Genomic DNA, 18,291 nt, shown 5'->3' with positions numbered 1-18,291 from the left:
TGAGGTAAATCCGAGCAAAACTCCCGCCCATCGAGTGGCCTGTGGTCCTTCCACAGGACTGGCCTAGACACCCAGGTGTGTGGGGACGGGCTCTGGCGGGCCTGGCCCCCACCCGGGTGTAGCCCCTTCATGGTCCCCACAGCCCTGCGGCTCGGAGGGAAGCAGGGGCACTTTAAGGGCAGTCAATAACTTCCCTGCAGCCAGTCCGTTCCACGCAGCGACCCTGCCTTGCACTTGGCTTTTATTGAAGCACACACGGTAGTACTTACCACTTACTTGCACTGCACTGACACGGCGGGCTAAGCATCAGCGGGCTGCTGACCGAGTGGGGGGCGGGATGCAAGCCCACAGCCACTCAGCCGGAGAAAGCTGAGGCTCTCCTCAGGGCACCGATGTCAGGGAATGGCTCTGCGCAGCCCTGCCCAGCCCCATAGCGGCACTGTGCATGGCACCCACGGGCGGCCGTGGCCTTCGGCTCTTCCCCGTGTGAGACACCGAGATGCCCAACAGAAGACAAGGCAGCCAGGAGCCGTGGCCTGTGCTGGGGTCACCCCACGGCCACCCCACCTGTCAGGGAGAGCGCATGGCACAAGCGCCCCCAGGAGCTCCTCTGCAGTGGGAGAGCGGGTGTGGGAGAGGATCCCCTGCACACCTGATCAGGATGGAGGCGGGGCTGATGGGAAGCCCGTGCGTGGGGAGGCCTGGGCCCTGGCAGGTCTTGGAGTGGGGGGTCTCCAGCCCCACCCCACCCCACCAGCTGCACACCCCGTGGGCCCATTTTGCAGATGGGAATGCCGGCACCCAGCAGCCTCAGGCAGACCCAGCCCTTCAGCTCACTCCCATTAGGGAGGGGTGAGTCCTGCCCCCATTGGCTGCCCAACAAGCCCCGCCCCACATCCAGCACCCCTTGGGCGACACAGGAGCACCTCCGGTCGCCCCCACCCTGCAACTGAAGCGCAGCTGACAAGGAGCCGGAAGCCCAGCAATCTGGCTCGGTGGCTTCTCCAGAGCTCAGACCCCTGGGACCGGCCACAGGCGCCTGGGACGGGCAGCAGGCACCGAGCCGCCCTCGCAGCACCAGCTTAGCAGGGGCCTCACTGCCTGATCAGTTAGTGGGAACCCGGCTGCTAGGAAATCCCAGGCGCTTCCGGGAAACCTCCTGGGGCGCTCAGGCCACCAGACCCATGGTGTCTGGGCTGCCAGGAAGCTGCTGTTCCCTTGGGCAGGTGAGTCTGGGGGACATGATCTTCCAGCACAAACTCCGCCCAGAGCTGATGGTGGACACCCCATGTGACAAGGCCTGGGGACCCAGGGCCAGGTCAGCTGCCAGCCGCAGTCACTAGCCCCTGGGCGCCTTTGCCCTAGGCCTCTGGCCCCCCACTGAGAAGCCCCACTGAAGGGTGGGGTGCCCAGCACCCCCTTGCTTCAGGGCCTATTTGGCCATCTCCGGACCTGCCTGTACCCCTCAGGCCTCACACCTGTGTAGTTCACACTCTTGAGCCTGTCCCAGACCTCCTGTCCCCCACGCAGTTCACAATATGAGCCGTGCCACCCCCCCACCCCGCCCGTTCCCTGTGCAATTCACACGAACCAGGAAACGTACAGGAAACGTTCTATTCAAGAGAAACCAAACAACAAAGTGGAGAAATCAAATCTCTGTCTTAGCGCTGGCAGTCTGTCCACTGTCCACCGTGCAGTTTCTCAGGCTGGTGGCTGCATGAGGTCAAAGGCCCAGGCGCCAGTGCAGAACCCGTTGGCCTCAGGGCCACCATGGGCCCAAGAGGCTCCTCACAGCTGGGACCTCACACTGCAAAAACAGGGCAGGCTTGCAGGCATCCAGCCATGCCAGCCATCCCTTGGGGGCTGTCACCCAAGGCAGGGCTGGGGTGGGTGGTAGGTTGCTGTCACCGAGGCGGCAGCTGCCTCCCACTCGGAGCTCTCTCTACAGAGGCTGCCCGGCCATCCGGCGAAGAAGAGGTAGCCCGGGCATCTGGCGACCAAGGGCCTCCTGCCCACGGGTCCTCGTGCGTCTGCTGGTGCTCAGACAGCTCGTAGTGGCGCCTGAAGGTGCTGCTGCACTGAGGGCACTGGAAGGGCTGCTCACCCGTGTGGATGCGCTCATGGCGGAAAACATCAGAGGGCCAGCTGAAGGCCTTGCCGCAGTAGAGGCAGCTGGGCTTGGGCTTGCCCTTTCGGGGGCCGCCCGCATGCTGTCGCTGGTGCAGCAGCAGGCTCCGGCGCTGCGGAAAGCCGCGCATGCACTGGCTGCAATGGTACACCTTTGCACCCGGCCTGCGGCCTGAGGGCCTGGCGGGCAGCCAGCCGATGACCGGGCCGGACACCAGCACCTCACCGGGCTCCAGCGCAGGCTGGGCGGTCCCGCCAGTGGCAGGTGGACTATAGTGGGCTGCACTCGGGGCTTCCTCCACAGGGGTATACCGGTGGGTCCGCCGGTGGGTCCGCTGGTGGGTAGTCAGGTCGATGTTCAGGCGGAAGCTCTGACCACAGTCTGGGCAGGGGAAGGCCCGTTCCTGCTGGCGGCTGCGGAGAACAAGCCACGACTCCCCCGAGGCCTCGGGCCTCCCCCTGGGCAGAGGCTGGCCACCTTGCAGCTGGCTGGTGCCTGTCGCTCTGTCCCCAGGCTCTTGGGGAACTTCACTCTCGGTGTGACCCGGGGCCCCAAACCCAGAGAGTTGCTCCTGGGTCAATTCTTCCTCAGACTGGGCTTCCATCTTGATCCAGCAGCCTCCACCTGATGGAAGACCACCACTGATCCACGAGTCTGCAGAACCCCCACCTGAGCCCCTGCCCACCCGCACCAGGCTCTAGCACCCACCACTGCCTCCACTCCCACCCCTCACTGCCTCTCCCAAACGACTTGGTGACAGGTCCTTTGTCAGCTAACCCTGCATGTTATCACTTAGCTTAAAGGCCATTCATGGTGGGCTTCTGCAGGCCAAGCTAAAGATACCAGGAGACCAGGGAGCAGCAGTGGAGCCAGTAAGTCTGACCAGCTGGCTGGTTAGTGTTATTCAGGCATAGCCATGACTACCCCCCACCCCCACCCTACCCCCCACCCCCACCAGAGGCCCTTCCGACAGGTCTGGTGAGAGCACCCACTTCCTGGGGAGGGGGCTGAGCTGGAGAGAGCAGGGGAGGTGGGCTCACTTAAGACCTCAGACCACCAAAGTCTGCAGAAGAGGGCCCCCCACCCAGTCCTACTGGGATGCTAGCCCCTGCAACCCCGCCCCTACCAAGCACCTGGAAGGGCTATTCTGTGTGCCTTTCTGAGCAGTGACCCCAACGCCCTTTTCCCTGCTCTCCCATCCCCATCCTCTGCTGTCCCCACCAGGGGTTCTCTCCCCATCCCCACCGGGAGTGAGTCATCCCCTTCCCCTTCCTCTGTTCTCCCAGGGCCCCTCCCTCTATTCTCTCACTCCCTCTCCAGCCCCTCCCATCTGCTCCACCACTGCCCAGGACCCCACACCCACTCACAGTATGCCCATCCCCCTTCTGTTACACATGCCTGGTGCTTTTTACCCACTCTGCCATTTCTGGACCTTCAGGGTCCTCAGTCACCTGACTGGTCCCAAGTGAGTGCTTCCAGGAGAAGCAGCAGGCCTCGGCTTTCGGTCTCTTCTGAGCCCAAGGCTCAGCTGATTTCCCCACCCAAGAGGGTAGCTAGCAGCAGGCGCCCTGCCCTAAGGCCTCAGTGGCAATAGTGGCCCTACTCACCAGGGTCAAGCCCAGGTCCCCAAGGAAGCAGGCAAGACCCTGCACTCCGAGGACAGCCATACGGTGGGTCACTGTCAGCCTCAGTCCTGGTGGCAGCACCTTCCCAGTCAGGTGGTACTCCCCAAGCCCAGCTCAGGACTGTGTGCCGACCAGGGCAGCAGCATGTGGGGGCACCCACTGCCAGGGCCCATCTCAGCCCCCAGGCTCCAGGACCAGTTCTGAGACCCACTCCCCTCCCTAAAGGGCTTCTGGAGCCACCCTTCACTCACCTGATACCATGTCAGGTGGTCTCTCCTGGGGAGAGGAGGTGGGCAACTCCCCACCAAAATCTTCCTTGTGTTTGATCGAGGACAAAACATGGGTGTTGGCTGGGGACCCTGAAGGACAAAGTCCTGTTAGCCATTCCTGCCCAACCTCCCGAACAGACTAAACCAGCCTCGGCCTGCACCAGCCAGCCGGTAGAAAGGCCCAAGGAGGCATCCCCCTGCCCTGTATGGGAACTGTGTCACAGATAGCTCTACCTGAGGAGAATGGGGAAGGGGGCTGGCACCCCAGCTGGGGCAATGACAAGGATTGCGAAGGTACAGGGATGTTGCCTCCCTTCTGAGGGTCCTACTGCCTCCTGCAGGATGCCTGTTCAAGGTCCCTCCACCTTGGGGTTCATAACCCAGGGGAGGCTGTACCAGCTACCAAGAGCAAGGGACGTCCAGCCAGCAGAGTGCTCAGGCCAGGGGCAGAACAGACTCTCCCTATTGTGGGCAGTGTGCTCTGGGTGGTAGTGGTGACAGGTGCCATCGAGTTGGTTCTGACCCACAGCGACCCCAGGTACAACAAAAGGAAACACTGCATGGTCCTGTCCCATCCTCCCCACTACTCCTACTCCTGAGCCACTGACACAGTCAGTGTCCAGCCGTCTCGTCCAGGACCTTCCTCGTTCATCGCCCCTCCACTGTACCAAATGCAACGTGTTTCTCCAGGGTCAGTCCCTTATGACATATCCAATGTATGTAAGACAAAGTCTTGCCATCTTTGCCCCTAACGAGCATCTGGCCTTGCTTTGTCCAATCCATACTGGGTCCTGTCAGCAGTCCAGGATACTGTCAACATCCTTCTCCAGCACAATTCAAATGCACGGATTCTTCCACACTCTTAATATTCTATGTCATACTTTCACATACATAATGCAATGGAGAAAATCATGGCTTGGGTCAGGTGACTTAGTCCTCAAAGTAACATCCTTGCTCTTCTAATGTGCAACAGACTTACCTAATAATGCAATGTGTTTTGATCTCTTGGCTGCTGCTTCCATAAACATTGATTGTGGATACAAATTACGACTAAATTCTTGACAATTTCAACCTTTTTTCCCCCATTTAACATGATGTTACCTATTGGTCCAGTTGTGAGGATTTTGGTCTTCCTGACACTGAGTTGTAACTCATGCCGAAGCCTGCTGTCCTTGATCTTCATCAGCAAGCAAGGTTGTGTTATCTGCAGATTGCAGGTTAATAAGGCCCCTGATACTGAAGCCCCATTCTTATAATCCAGCTTCTCTGACGATTTGCTCAGCATGCAGCTTGGACAAGTCTGGTAAGAGGGTACAACCCTGACACACACCTTCCCTCAGTTTAAACCATATATTTACTCCCTAATTCTGTTCACATAACTGCCTTCTAATCCATACACAAGTTCCAAATGAACACAATGAAGTGTTCTGGAATTCCCATTCTTCTCAAGGTTATCCACGATGTACTACATCCACACAGTCGAATGCCTTTGCATAGTCAATGAAACATAAACAAATTATGTTTCTGGTGTTCTCTGCTTAGAGCCAAGATCCACCTGACATCAGCAAAGACATTCCTTGTTCCACATCCTCTTCTGAATTCGGCCTGAACTTTTGGCAGCTCCCTGTCGATGTGCTGCTGCAACTGCTGGGGGATGACCTTCAGCAACACTGTACCTGCATGTGATATAACCAGGACTGTTATACAGTTCCACCATTCTGCTGGGTCACCGTTCTCTGGGATGGTCAGTTGGCCAATTCGTTGTCTTCCAAATTTCCTGGCATAGACCAGTGAGTGCTTCCAGTACTTCATTAGCTTGTTGAAACATTTCACTGGTGTTCCATCAATCCCTGCAGCCTAGTTTCTGACTAATGCTTTTAGTGCAGCTTAAACTTCTTGCGTCAGCACCATTGGTTCTTGCTCTTCTTACGCTAACCCCTGAAAGGGTGGCATGTCGACTAAACCCTTCTGTGTAGTCTGCCCATCTTCTTGATGCTTCTGCGTCAAGATTCTAACTTACGGCTTGAGTTTTTTGAGTTGTTTCAGATATGCTGCAAGCTCTTCCCATCAGTGTCCTTACATATTTACTTATACTAGTTGGCTTTGTCTCCCGAGCTGCTGAAAGATTCTCTATTCAGCTCCTTAATGGCATTCTTTCTGCCCTTTGCTTTAGCCACCCTCTGGGTAGGTGCACTTTTTGTGAAAGGGTGGAGAAGAACTGCCTTCAAGTTACAGAGTCAGCCTTCAGAAAGAGGACATTTCCCAAGGAACCACATCGCAGGACCCTGCCAAGCGTGTTACCATGGAGGGCGTGACCCAGGCTAGCCCTGTGAGCTGTGGTACAATGCTGGGGTGTGACCCATGCCAGGAGTGTCAATGTGCCATGCGGGGGACTTTTGCAAAGCCTGTGAGCCGTGCCAGATGTGTGACCCATGTTGCCTTCATGTATTGTGGCAATCCTCCCAGCTGAGGTCAGCATGAGGCCCTGGGTGGGCCTGAGGAGCACAGGGTGCAAGAGCCCTACCCTCCCATGGAGCCAGCAGACACTGAGCCCCAGCTCTCACTGGCCCCTTGCTATCTCAGACCGGATGACCTGCACCTCCAACTGCAACCGCCGGCAGCCCTCACTCACCGATACCAGGTTCAGGTGGTGCGTCTCGAGCTTCCAAGGCCTCTGATGCTCCCGTCTCTTCCTGGGCAGGATTGGTGGGGCCAGGAAGGAGTCCTGGGGAGATAGACCGGGGACACTGAGGACCACCTGGAGGGATGCCTGGGATTCCCACCAGGCAATCCTCTGGGGTCATGGAGTCTGGGGCCCTGGCCCAAGCACAAGGTGACAGGTTCATTAGACCACAGTGATGGGGTCCTGGCCTGAAGCCTTGTACCTTAGGAGTTCCAGCAGGCAGGGTCTCCTGGCTCAGAACTGCAGGGCCCTTGTCCGACCCAGCGGGCAGGTCGTGACCAGCAGTTCTGAGCGGGCCCCAGGATGTCCATGTCCTAAAAAAGCACCCTGGGTCAAAAGAAGAACAATCGTCCAGAGAGTCAGATGTGCCAACAGCTCTTTCACACGTGAAAAGAGTCAGCCACACTCAGAGTAGAAGGGTACTGGCGACACATCCCTGCTGCAGTTCTACATGACCTGGGCCAACAGAGGCCCCACTCGCCCACAGCAGTGGCGGAAGCAAGGCTGTGACTGTGCTCATGACCACCGCATAGCCCTCTGCACAGGATGCTGTAATCTCCTGCAAGATTTCAGCCTCCTGCCTACTTACCTGCCGACTACACAGGCTGGCACAACATACAGTGACTTGTGTGCAACCTGCCAGTGCAGTGCTGGAGCAGCAGCAACAGCCTGGGAGGAACGCCAATGGCCAGCAGTAGGGACTGGCTAGATGTCTGGCACCCCATGCCCTGGAACACTCAGCGCGAAGTAGGCCTTCTTCCCAACTCAGCACACCACCCCACACTGGGTCAGGTGGGACAAGGGTGTGTGTGCAAACAGACCCAGTGTTTACTTAGGTTGAAAACAAACCCACCACCTCAGAAAGAACAACAAAAATTCATAAAAATGGCTGTCTGAAGCGGGCAAGCCCTGGTGCGTCATGGTTACACACCGGGCTGCTCACCACCTGGCAGTTTGAACCAGCAGCCGCTCTACAGAAGAAAGACAGGCTTTCCACTCCATCGGGGTACTGTCCCGGACACTCAAAGGGGCAGCTCTACCCTGTCCTACAGGATGGCTGTGGTCCACGCTGACTCGACAGCAGTTGAGTTTTGAGAGGAAAAAGAGTCAAGGATGGAAATGAAACACCTGACAAAATATGTGAACATATTCAACCATTCAAATCAGAAAAAGAGTTTTTTTAAAGATTTAAAAATACACTGAAGCAAACCAACTTCCTCACACCAGGTTGGTGGTGATGGTCCCCTCTGTGACTTTACCAGGCATCACTCTGGGCAGGTACTGAGCAAAGTAATAGCTCAGGGGAGTCACACACAGGAAGACATGTGCCTAACGTCAGTCTCCGGCAGAAGGCAGGCGCAGAACCACAGAGAGATTTCAGGACCATGGTGGCACTGGCCGTCCAAAACCCCAATCCTCCCACGCGAGCAACAAAGAAAGCAGCCAGGAGAGCGAGCCAACGCTGCCAAGAGCCCCAAGAAAGTTGGTGAAGGTCGGGAGCAGTCAGATCACATCCTCAACAGTTGTCTTAGAACTTTCTAATCTGTTTATGTTATGGGCTCCTGCAGGGACTTTTCCCTCTTTTTGTCTTATTCTTTTGAATGGCCTATCATTGCTAGTCTTTTAAAAAATTTTCTTTCTTAAATTTTAAAATCATTTTATTGGGGCTATTACAGTTCTTATCACAATCCATCCATCCATCCATTGTGTCAAACACATTTATACATTTGTTGCCATCATCATCCTCAAAACATTTGCCTTCTACTTGAGCCCTTGATATCAGTGTGTTACCAGTCCTTTTCATCCCGTGTTATTTTCGATCAGTCCTGGACTTCAGAAAACCATAACCACGTGTTAGCTTTCTCAGTTTCAAAAGCATTTGTTCCTGCAAGAAACTCATACGTGGGGACATCCCTTGCCCACTGCTTCCTCCTCGCCCTGTGAGTGCTCCCAGTCAGGACAGACCCAGGCTCCAGCCCTTCCTGCCTCCTGCTCTCGCCAGCACTCATGCACCGGTCAGTCCAGGGCAAGGGCAGTCCCCTGGCGCCTGGGAGCAGAACTCTGCGTTAACCACCTGATTGCCAGGAGGGAGTAAAGTAGGACACCGGATAGAGCGATTTTCTGAAGCTGGAAGATTTGGTAACTAAAATGAAAAATTCATCTAAAGAACAGATTTGAGCTGGCAGATGACAGAACCGGTGAACTAGAAGACACCGTTATCAGAAGTACTGAGTCTGAAGGGCTGCGGGAGCGAGGTCAACACTATGCAGAGTGGTGAAGAAACAAGATGATGCCCTGCTGTCGTAACCAACAGCCACCTGAGGTCTTAAAGGCTTGTCTCAAAGCAAGCAGCCATCAAAGTGAGGTATCAGCGGAACTCATGTGCCTGTGTGACACAGGGGTCCTTAGCACTAAACCAAGGATGGAGAGGGGAATTGTACTCAGAGTTTAAATTCTGAGCACTTGTTTTGCAAAATCATATTCCATTTGCAGAATCCTCATGGGGATGCAGCCTCCATTGAAATCTTTGAATCATTAACCAGGGAAGTGAGCAGCCTTGCCTTCAGACAGAGTGCATCAGAAGTTAATTAATGTATCTATGGGTAGGTTAAATGTTAACATCTTGTCATTTAAAATGTTTTCCCTCTGGGTTCTTAAAGGCTTGAAGGTGAACAAGCGGCCATCTAGCTCAGAAGCAACAAAGCCCACATGGAAGAAGCACACCAGCCTGTGCGATCACGAGGTGCCAAAGGGATCAGGCATAAAGCATCATCCAAAAAAAAAAAAATACCATAGTGAATGAAAGGGGAAGTGCAGAGTGGAGACCCAAAGCCCATTTGTCGGCTACTGGAGATCCCCTCACAGAGGGGTCTAGGGGAGGAGATGAGTCAGTCAGGGTGCGACGTAGCACCGATGAACAATACAGCTTTCCCCCAGATCCTGGATGCTTCCTCCCCCCAACTATCATGATCCGAATTCTACCTTGCAGGACTGGATAGAGCAGAGGTTGTACACTGGTGCATATAGAAGCTGGAGGCACAGGGAATCCAGGGTGGATGATACCTTCAGGACCAGGGATGTGAGGGGCGATATTGGGAGAGTAGAGGGTGAGTGGGTTGGAAAGAGGGAACTGATTACAAGGATCTACATGTGACCTCCTCCCTGGGGGACGGCCAACAGAGAAGGGGGTGAAGGGAGATGCCGGATAGGACAAGATATGACCAAATAATAATCTATAAATTAAAAAGGGCTCATGAGGGAGGGGGGAGCAGGGAGGGAGAGGGAAAAAAAGAGGACCTGATGTAAAGGGCTTAAGTGGAAAGCAAATGCTTTGAAAATGATGAGGGCAAAGAATGTTCAGATGTGCTTTATACAATTGATGTATGTATATGTATGGATTGTGATAAGAATTGTATGAGCCCCTAATAAAATGTTTTTTTAAAAATTAAAACAAAAAATAAATAAATAAAATGCTTTCCCATTTTAAATCTATTCTAGTTTTATGTGTTTCTTTTGGATTGAGGCTTTTTTTGTGTTTGGTTATTGTTAGTCTGGAGTTTTTTGTTTTTGGTTTTTAATGATCTTCTTTATATGAAACCCAGGATAGGTAAATCTCTAGAGATAGCAACTACATTAGGTTTCTTAGGGTTCTAGCAGGGGGTGCTGGAGGGAACTAACAAGCATGAGCGTATGAAAGTGAAGACAATGTTTTCAGATCGACTGTGCACTGCTCTCCTTAGCACCCACCAAGCACTGCATTGTGCGGCCAGTGAATTCAATGTCCATACAACTGCTTAAGAAACACCCGCAAGCAAACTAGCAAATGTGTCTTAGGAATTTGAGAAGAACAGAAAAAAATATTTGAAAAACTAATGGCAGAAAACTTTCTACAGCTGACAAAGGACATAAACCTAAAAATCCAAGCAGCTTAATAATCTCCAGTAGGAAAAACCCCAAATGATCCACACCAGCACACAGTAAAACCAAGTTTCTGAAAACCAGACAGGAAATCTTGAAAGGCGCAGAGAAGCACACTGTCACACACAGATGATCTTCGCTAAGATCAGGGCCAATTCCCGCTCAAGACCTTGGAATCCAACAGGCAGTGGAACCAATGTGTCAAAAGGGCTCAAAATAAGAACTATTATGTGCTTGATGCAATTGATGTATGGATTGTTATAAGAACTATAAGAGCCCCCAATACAATTTTTTTTAATTTTTGGAAAAAAGAAAAAAATATCAACCAAAATACTACATCTGATAACAAAACTGCTTCCATGTTTCTTATGACCCCACAAGGAGCCAGGCGTTCTTACACGTTAGTTAGTTACCTAGCAGTTAGCTCTTATAAGAGCTAACGCTGCTTATTGCACATGGGTGAACTCCATTGGACAGCCTGAGCAAGCTGTCACCAAATCCAACCCCGTCCCAATCGGGGATGTGATCTGCTTGGCTGGCTCCTTGCCAGGGCAGGGTCGTGGGTGTATTCTTTCATCCACACAGGAATTGTAACATAATCAAGCCATAGAGCCGTGTCCTGACTGTCCTGGCTGACGTTTCTCAAACACACTGTTACTGCACCATCTGTCAGTCACCTTGTCTGCCTCTGGTAACACTGCCTGGAATCTTAGCTTCACATGGTGAAGACTCAAAAATGCCACAGACAACAAGCCAGAAAAGTCAAACTAGGATGGAACATGATCAAAAACTTCCGTTGAGATAAAAAAGCGGCCACCTAGCTCAGAAGCAACAAAGCCCACATGGAAGAAGCATACCAGCCTGTGTGACCACGAGGTGTCGAAGGGATCAGGTATCAGGCACCAAAGGGGGGAAAATCATTATCATTGTAAATGAGGGTGAGTGAAGAGTGCAGACCCAAAGCCCATCTGTAGGCAACGGGGCACCCCCTTACTGAAGGAGGAGACGAGCCAGTCAGGTTGCAGGGTAGCAACGATGAAACATACAACTTTCCTCTAGTTCTTAAAATTCTTCCTCCTCCCCCACTATCATGACCCCAATGCTACCTTACAAATCTGGCTAGACCAGAGGATGTACACTGGTACAGATAGAAACACACGGAATTCCCAGGACAGATGATCCCTTCAGGACTGGCGCTGAGAGTGGCAATACCGGGAGGGTGGAGTGAAGGTGGGTTCAAAAGGGGGAACCAATTACAAGGATCTACATATAACCTCCTCCCTGGAGGATGGACAACAGAAAAGTGGGTGAAAGGGGACGTTGGATAGTCTAAGATATGACAAAATAATAATTTATAAGTTATCAAGGGTTCATGAGGGAGGTGGGAGTGGGGAGAGAGGGGAAAAATAAGGAGCTGATATTAAGGGCTCAAGTAGAAAATAAATGGTTTGAGAATGATGAGGGAAACAATTGTACAAATGTGCTCGACACAATGGAGGGATGTATGGATTGTGTTAAGAATTGTATGAGCCCCCAATAAAATGATTTTTAAAAATAATAAAATGCACTTCAACACCCCCCAAAAAAAGCCTCCTTTGAAGATCTTGATCAAAAAGGGTTAAGGGAAACACAAATGAAGTCGTACGGTTGACAAGATGGCAGCTGCTGTAGACTGTGCCCCTAGCTGAGTTTCCCAGGGAATCGAGCCGCCCTTGCCGTCCACCGAGTCCACCGAGACTCAGAGCGCTCCCACTCTCCCTGACCGATGAAATCCTTCCAGCACCTCCATAGCAAACTGTACAATCGAATCACACACCTGCTGCTTTCACGTCCACATTTTGTCAATGAGAAGCCATTCACTGCTGATACCTGGTGGGGTACCTATCCACTCTCCATTGGGCTAACCCAATTTGCAACTCTTCTGCCAGAATAAATTCATCGAATACATTAAAGAACACTATCTAGCAGATTTCCCTCAAGGATGACAATCTTCCCAGATAGGCAAATGCGGAATGTGGGTTCCAACTAGACCTGCCTATTAAATCAATGCGATAGGGAGCCCTGTGGACAGAAAGCTCTGCACAGAAAGCAGTGCTTCCACCAAAGGCCCTTTCAGAGGAGGCACAAGGAAGAGTTCCAAGGTCTCTTGGTTTGCAGTTCCCATTGTGATGTCCAACAGGCTTTCTAAGGGCAAATGCTTGGTTACTGAGCAAGACACAGGCACTTGTAGAATAATGTAACAGGAGATAACCACATAAATGAGAGAAGGAAGGAGCGGGATAGGAAGCTTTCGTCTTTGTTGTTACCTACTCACTGCCACTATGTCCAATTAACTCATAATTAGAATTTTGAGAGGATATTATATGGTGAAATAATTGCAGTGTGTATGATTCTTATAATTAGTGTAATAATAAAATGCGTTATAGAGAGGAACAGTATATAATGGAAGGGTCAATTAATCAAGACCCAGCCATTTGTGCATTCATCGCTGTGGGAACACAAAATGAGGCTGCAGCTGTGAAAGGGGTGGTGGTGCCTCGGCCCTGGCGTCCCACTCCTGGACACCAGCCGGAAGGACGGGGTGGCTGAGAGTCGGACACCAGCCAAGGTCAGAAACCAGCTCAATGCCCAGCAGTGGGCCAAAGGATAAACAAAACGTGGCCTACACGAACAGGGGACCCACACAAAGCCCTGCTGCAAGCTACGCTGTGGGTGAAGTTTGAAGACGTTACGCTGAGGGAAACGTCCGTCAGAACAGGACAAGTGCTGGATGACCCCGCTGAAGTGTTGAAAACAAGAAAAGGCAAAGGCATTTGTGGATACCAGGGGTGGGAGGGAAACGAAAGGGAGGGCCAAAGCAGCACACTAGGGAGAGGGTTGCATAGCGGACTGTTCTAACTGCTGTCAGCATGCTGTGCATCTGTGAAAGGCTGGACTGGCAAGTCGGATGGACTGAACACAGCAACACAAAGAGCAGCTGCTGCGGTTGCTATGTCCAAGCAAACACCTCACAGAATTTGGTTCCTTGGTTTGGAGGCTCAAGGGCATGGCTGCATGGGGCAACCTCTGAAAAGGTTATTTGATTGGTCCACACAGAATACACAGCCACAGGTCCACGCTAGGGCACAGATGAACCTTTAAGTCAGACACAGCATACGATGGGGTGTCTAGCAGACAGGTGTACTCAGACACAGTGTGTCAGCGGCTACCTGGGTGGGGCAAAGGGTAATAGGCATGGGGTTCAAAGATGAAAACATTTAGAAACAGACAGTTGTGCTGGTTGTACAACATGGTGAATACAATGAATGCCACTGAATTCTATACTTAAAACTGGTTAAAATGACAAACGTTATACATATTTTGCTCCATTATATATTTTTAACATCTTTAAATGACCTTTGGACAACTTGAAGGGGCTCCCTAAAGCTAAAGCTAAATATGCTTCAGCTAAAGATGGAACAACCTTGGGATGGAAGGCAAGCACCCCAGGGGAGTAACCCACAGAAAATACCCAACAGCTTGTGTGAGCTCAAAATGACACTCAAAAACAAAACCAAACCCCATGTTCCTGGTCACCTCTGTGGCTGTTAAAGCACCAACTCATCATTCTGAAACTGACACAGGGAAAGGATGAGGCATCCACCTGCCTTTTCTGTAGCCTGTGCTTCTGGGTAACAAAAGAATTGGTCGGAGACATTACTGCTTCTATAATAATCCCAGCTACTGAGATGGAAAGAGTGAAGGAATCTACAACCCATAACAAAACAACGAATCTAGGCAACAACCACAACAGCAGTTAAATATCATGCTGTTGGAAGAAGCAGGTAGGAACGTTTAAATATGAGGATGTGGCCTACAAGACGTGGGCCCACCACATACGCCCAGGGTCACAAGGAAGACAGCCAGGCTCTTGCTTGGAGCCTCCCTCAGTGACAGGGCAAGGGGGCACCTAAGAGATAACTAAACCTGCACCCAAATAAGCCTACAGAGCTACCTGCCAGTATAGAGGGCACAGACAAATGCAGCACCGACACCCCATGCAGAAAGTGGGTCACTGGTGCATTGTGGGAAAATCGCAGTAGCTTCCATTCCATTTTTCCAAGAACTTTTTGAAGCCCCTCTTACACCATCAATGGGTTATTTGCACGGCGAGCTGTTAAAGAGAGGTGGGACTTGGTAAAGAGACTTACGGGAGGTACAAATAACTACTGGGCATCAGTTTGTCAGAACCAGGATCCTCAGAGAGAATACTTCTGAGACGTGTGAGAAGTGAGATGGTCACAGTCGAATCTGGTGGTGGGTCCGTGGAAGAGTTCACTGCGGTATGCTCTCAATTTCATGGATTTTCTACTATGATGGCCTTACTAACCCACAGCCACCACGTGAGGTCAGGCCACTGGAAGGTGTAGGACCATAACCACCCTGACTGGGGTGGCCTTGGTCAGGGCTGGGCCCACTGCTGACTAAGGGCCAGGCTCCCTCCCTCCCTGCCAGGATGGTCAGAGGAACACAAGGAAACCCAGGGGGGCTGGGCCCCCACCCCGTGAGCTCCTGCTCTCTGCCCACCTGCTGCCACACTCACCTGCTCCCGGCGTCCGTGGGCAGATCACTGCCTTCTCCTTCTCCCAGCCCTGCTGGTCCTCCGCACAGGGCTCCTCTCCCCTCTCTATCCGGGTGAGGATGTCAGGCTTGGAGAGCGCATAGTCTGCACAGGACGAGGGACAAGCAGGGTCAGGACCTGACAGACACCTGCCCCCTGCTGCCCACAGAGATGCAGAGAGCCCGAGTCACCAAAGTCAGGGAAAGAAGAGGCTGCCGAGGACAAGCTGTGGACAGGGGCCTGAGGCCCAGAGCCCATCTCACCCAGGGAGACCAGGGTCTCGTAGTTGCCCCTCATCACGTGCTTGTAGAGCTCCTTCTGCCACTCGTCCAGTTTGCCCCACTCCTGCTCAGAGAAATACACGGCCACGTCATCGAAGGTCACGGGCACCTGGAACCACAAGTGCCACCGTGCTCACACACACACTTAAGAGCTCACCGCCCAGCCCCTGCCCTGCCCGGGATGCCCCCCGAGCTGACCTTAGGCACCTCTCCCTTGCTGCCCGGGGGCAGCCGCAGGATCCAGAAGTTCCTGTTCTTGAGCAGGTTCTCCATGTTCTCCAGCCGCCGCTGCAGTAGCCCGTACTCCTGCTGCAGCGTGCCCAGCAGGGCCCACTTGCCCTCCAGCTGGTTCCCGAGCTCCATGGCCGTCTTCTCGCATTCGGCCAGCTTTTTCTCGGCCGTCCCCATGCGGCCCTCCAGGGTCAGCAAGCGGGCCAGGCAGGAATCCACCTTCTTCTCCACAGCCTGGATGGCAGCCACCACGGTCCACAGTGTGATCTCAGTGGAATACAGGTAGGACTCTTTTTCAGCAGCCGGCGGGGGCCTCAGAGGTGACGAGGGTCTGAGTGCCCCTGTCTGCTTGTCCCTGTCTGGAGCCTGTTCACAAAAACAGATTAAATTCTATTACAACTAAACAACTGAAAAGTCACCTCTCCTAAAGGAACATCAGAAGGCACCTTGGGGGTCTGGGGCCCGCAAGCAGAGCGGGGGTGGAAGGGAAGGGTGGGCACCTGCCAGGAGACCAGCCTCAGAGAGAGGACCCACAGGAACATACGGTCCAAGAGTCTCAGACCAGAACCTTGCCTCCTGTTCGTCTGTCTTGGGCATGAGACAGGGTGGGCGCAGTGCACAGCTGGTGGGCTTTCCCTCCTCCTCCACCCTCACTCGCACCCTAGTCATCGGGGTGCCTGCATGGCAGGGTAGGGGCAGCGGCAGACCTTTGTTGGAATTCTTGCTTTCTGTGGGGAGACCCAGGTCTGAGTCCTGGCCAATGCCCCTCCCAGGGCAGAGATGTGTGAGTTGTTACTGCGCAGCTGAACAGGTTTCAATGGAGCCACCACCTAAGTTGGCCTAGAAGGGTAAACCTTGCCATCTCCATCCCAAAGCTGGCCAGGCTTGGCGGTCAGGCAGCATTGCATTCGGCCAGCGTGGGCCGTTGTGTAAGTGGTAGGCTGGCAGCAGCTAGCGGCACCCAGCAGGCCGGCAGGGATGAAGTGAGTGGACCCTCAAAGGCACGGGGAGCAGTGGCTGGGGCAGCTACGGTGACAGTGACGATGGTGCTGGCGGCATTAAGCAAAGACGCAGCAGGGGACAGGGTGGGTGCCCTGGTAGAGCAGTGGGGTTATTGCTGGGCTGCAACAGGCAGATCGTGCTTTGAACCCACTTGCTGCTCTCAAGGGGCGAGATGGTACAGTCCTTGAAGCAGAGTTGTTCTCTACCCTACAGGGTGGCTGTGGGCCTAGATCCAGGGCAGTGGGTGGGTCTGGGGTCTCCTCCTCTTTCATTCCAGAGGCCCAGGGCCTTGGAACAGAGTAAACCCAAACTTCTCCTCACAGAGGAAATCCCCCCCACCTTTACCACACGGCCCCCAGGGGTTTCCGGGCTGCCCCTCCATGCCGCCCCAGAGGCCTGTCCATCCACATCTCACACAGCCCCGCCAGCTTCTGTTCACTCTGTGCGCAGGCGGGGCTGTCTGTCTGTCTGCGGGTCCGTGTTTCCCTGTCCCCATATCGTCCACAGGTGTCCTCCGCTTCTAAAGGTCAGGGGCACAAGTATTTGCCTCACAAATGAACGAGTAGGAACCCATCATAGCCCCCACCTATTCGGAGAGCAAAAAGCCTAGAACAAGTCCGGCGTGAGGAGACAGACAGACAGGACAGGCGGCCAGACGGCTCACGGAGTGGAGGGCAAGTCTGTGCCGTTTGGGGGCTCCCCACCTCCTCTCCCCGACACCCCGACCCAGGAGGAGGCTCCCGAGAGGCTGGGGCCGATGGCGCCTGACGGGGGCCGGTCTGTGAACCCCCCCGAGCCCGTGCAGACCGTACACCTCCCCTCGCCAGGTGTTTTCCGGGGCTCGGATGGCCGGGGAGCCCTCGAGGCCGCCTGCAGGCCGTCCCGTCCGCCCTCGGCGCCGCGCCGCTGGACCGCCAGCCCGGGCTGGAGCTGGAGGGTCGGGGCTGGGGTCTGGCCGGGCGGACGGGCAAGAGGACGGCCCGACGGGGGCGGCACAGGCCGGCGCTTACCGGCACAGGCGCGGCGTCGGCCATAGCTGAGCGACCGGAGCGCGGGGACCGGCGACTCGGCGAGCGGGCGGGCAAACAAGCAGCAGGATCAGCCGGCCGGCGCAAACTGCGTCCGGGCCACGTGCCCCGGCCTTTTAACAGGAGCCGCGCCTGCGCACAGCGCCCCCTGCAGTCCGAGAGCCCGCGCCTAGGCCCACCGCGGGCCTAGCTCCCCGGGCGCCGACGGGGCCGGGGCCGGGGCCGGGGCCGGGGCCGGGGCCGCGCCGCCCGCCTCCCCGCCGGACTCAGCCCCCGGCCCTGCTCCCCGGCGCCGACTCGGGCCGCGGCCGTGCCCGCGCCGCCCGCCCACCGGACTCAGCCCCCGGCCCTGCTCCCCGGGCGCCGACTCGGGCCGCGGCCGTGCCCGCGCCGCCCGCCTCCCCACCGGACTCAGCCCCCGGCCCTGCTCCCCGAGCGCCCACGGGGCCCGTGCCCGCGCCGCCCGCCCACCGGACTCAGTCCCGGGCCCTGCTCCCCGGGCGCCGACTCGGGCCGCGGCCGTGCC

At 54.6% G+C, this 18,291-nt stretch overlaps 1 protein-coding gene across 2 annotated transcripts; it reads right to left on the bottom strand.

Annotated features, from left to right (window-relative positions):
* Positions 1-1,608: 1,608 nt before the first annotated feature.
* On the bottom strand, positions 1,609-17,890 carry ZNF783 (zinc finger protein 783). Of its 2 annotated transcripts, none has more exons than XM_075558784.1 (7): positions 17,748-17,890; positions 15,703-16,101; positions 15,487-15,613; positions 15,206-15,328; positions 6,655-6,747; positions 4,005-4,112; positions 1,609-2,752 (listed from the first exon to the last, which is right to left on the bottom strand). In XM_075558784.1, exons 1-7 carry the CDS (start codon positions 17,769-17,771, stop codon positions 1,905-1,907), a joined length of 1,722 nt encoding a protein of 573 aa, XP_075414899.1. In that variant the 5' UTR covers positions 17,772-17,890; the 3' UTR covers positions 1,609-1,904. The 2 variants fall into 2 exon arrangements, with proteins under 2 accessions (XP_075414899.1, XP_075414900.1); XM_075558785.1 differs by having other exon boundaries at positions 15,487-15,568.
* Between the last annotated feature and the right edge of the window lie 401 nt (positions 17,891-18,291).

Source organism: Tenrec ecaudatus, chromosome 9, assembly GCF_050624435.1.
Source record: "Tenrec ecaudatus isolate mTenEca1 chromosome 9, mTenEca1.hap1, whole genome shotgun sequence".
Classification (NCBI taxonomy): domain Eukaryota; kingdom Metazoa; phylum Chordata; class Mammalia; order Afrosoricida; family Tenrecidae; genus Tenrec; species Tenrec ecaudatus.
The sequence above is the reverse complement of the archived record's forward strand: the minus strand, read 5'-3'. Positions and strand labels throughout refer to the sequence as shown.

Coding starts and splice junctions, on each gene's coding strand:
- ZNF783 (XM_075558784.1), bottom strand. CDS start 17,771: ATGGCCGACGCCGCGCCTGTGCCG. Junction 6,748..15,205: donor CCCACGGACGCCGGGAGCAG/GTGAGTGTGGCA, acceptor CTATCTCCCCAG/GACTCCTTCCTGGCCCCACC. Junction 2,753..4,004: donor ACCACCTGACATGGTATCAG/GTGAGTGAAGGG, acceptor GTCTTCCATCAG/GTGGAGGCTGCTGGATCAAG.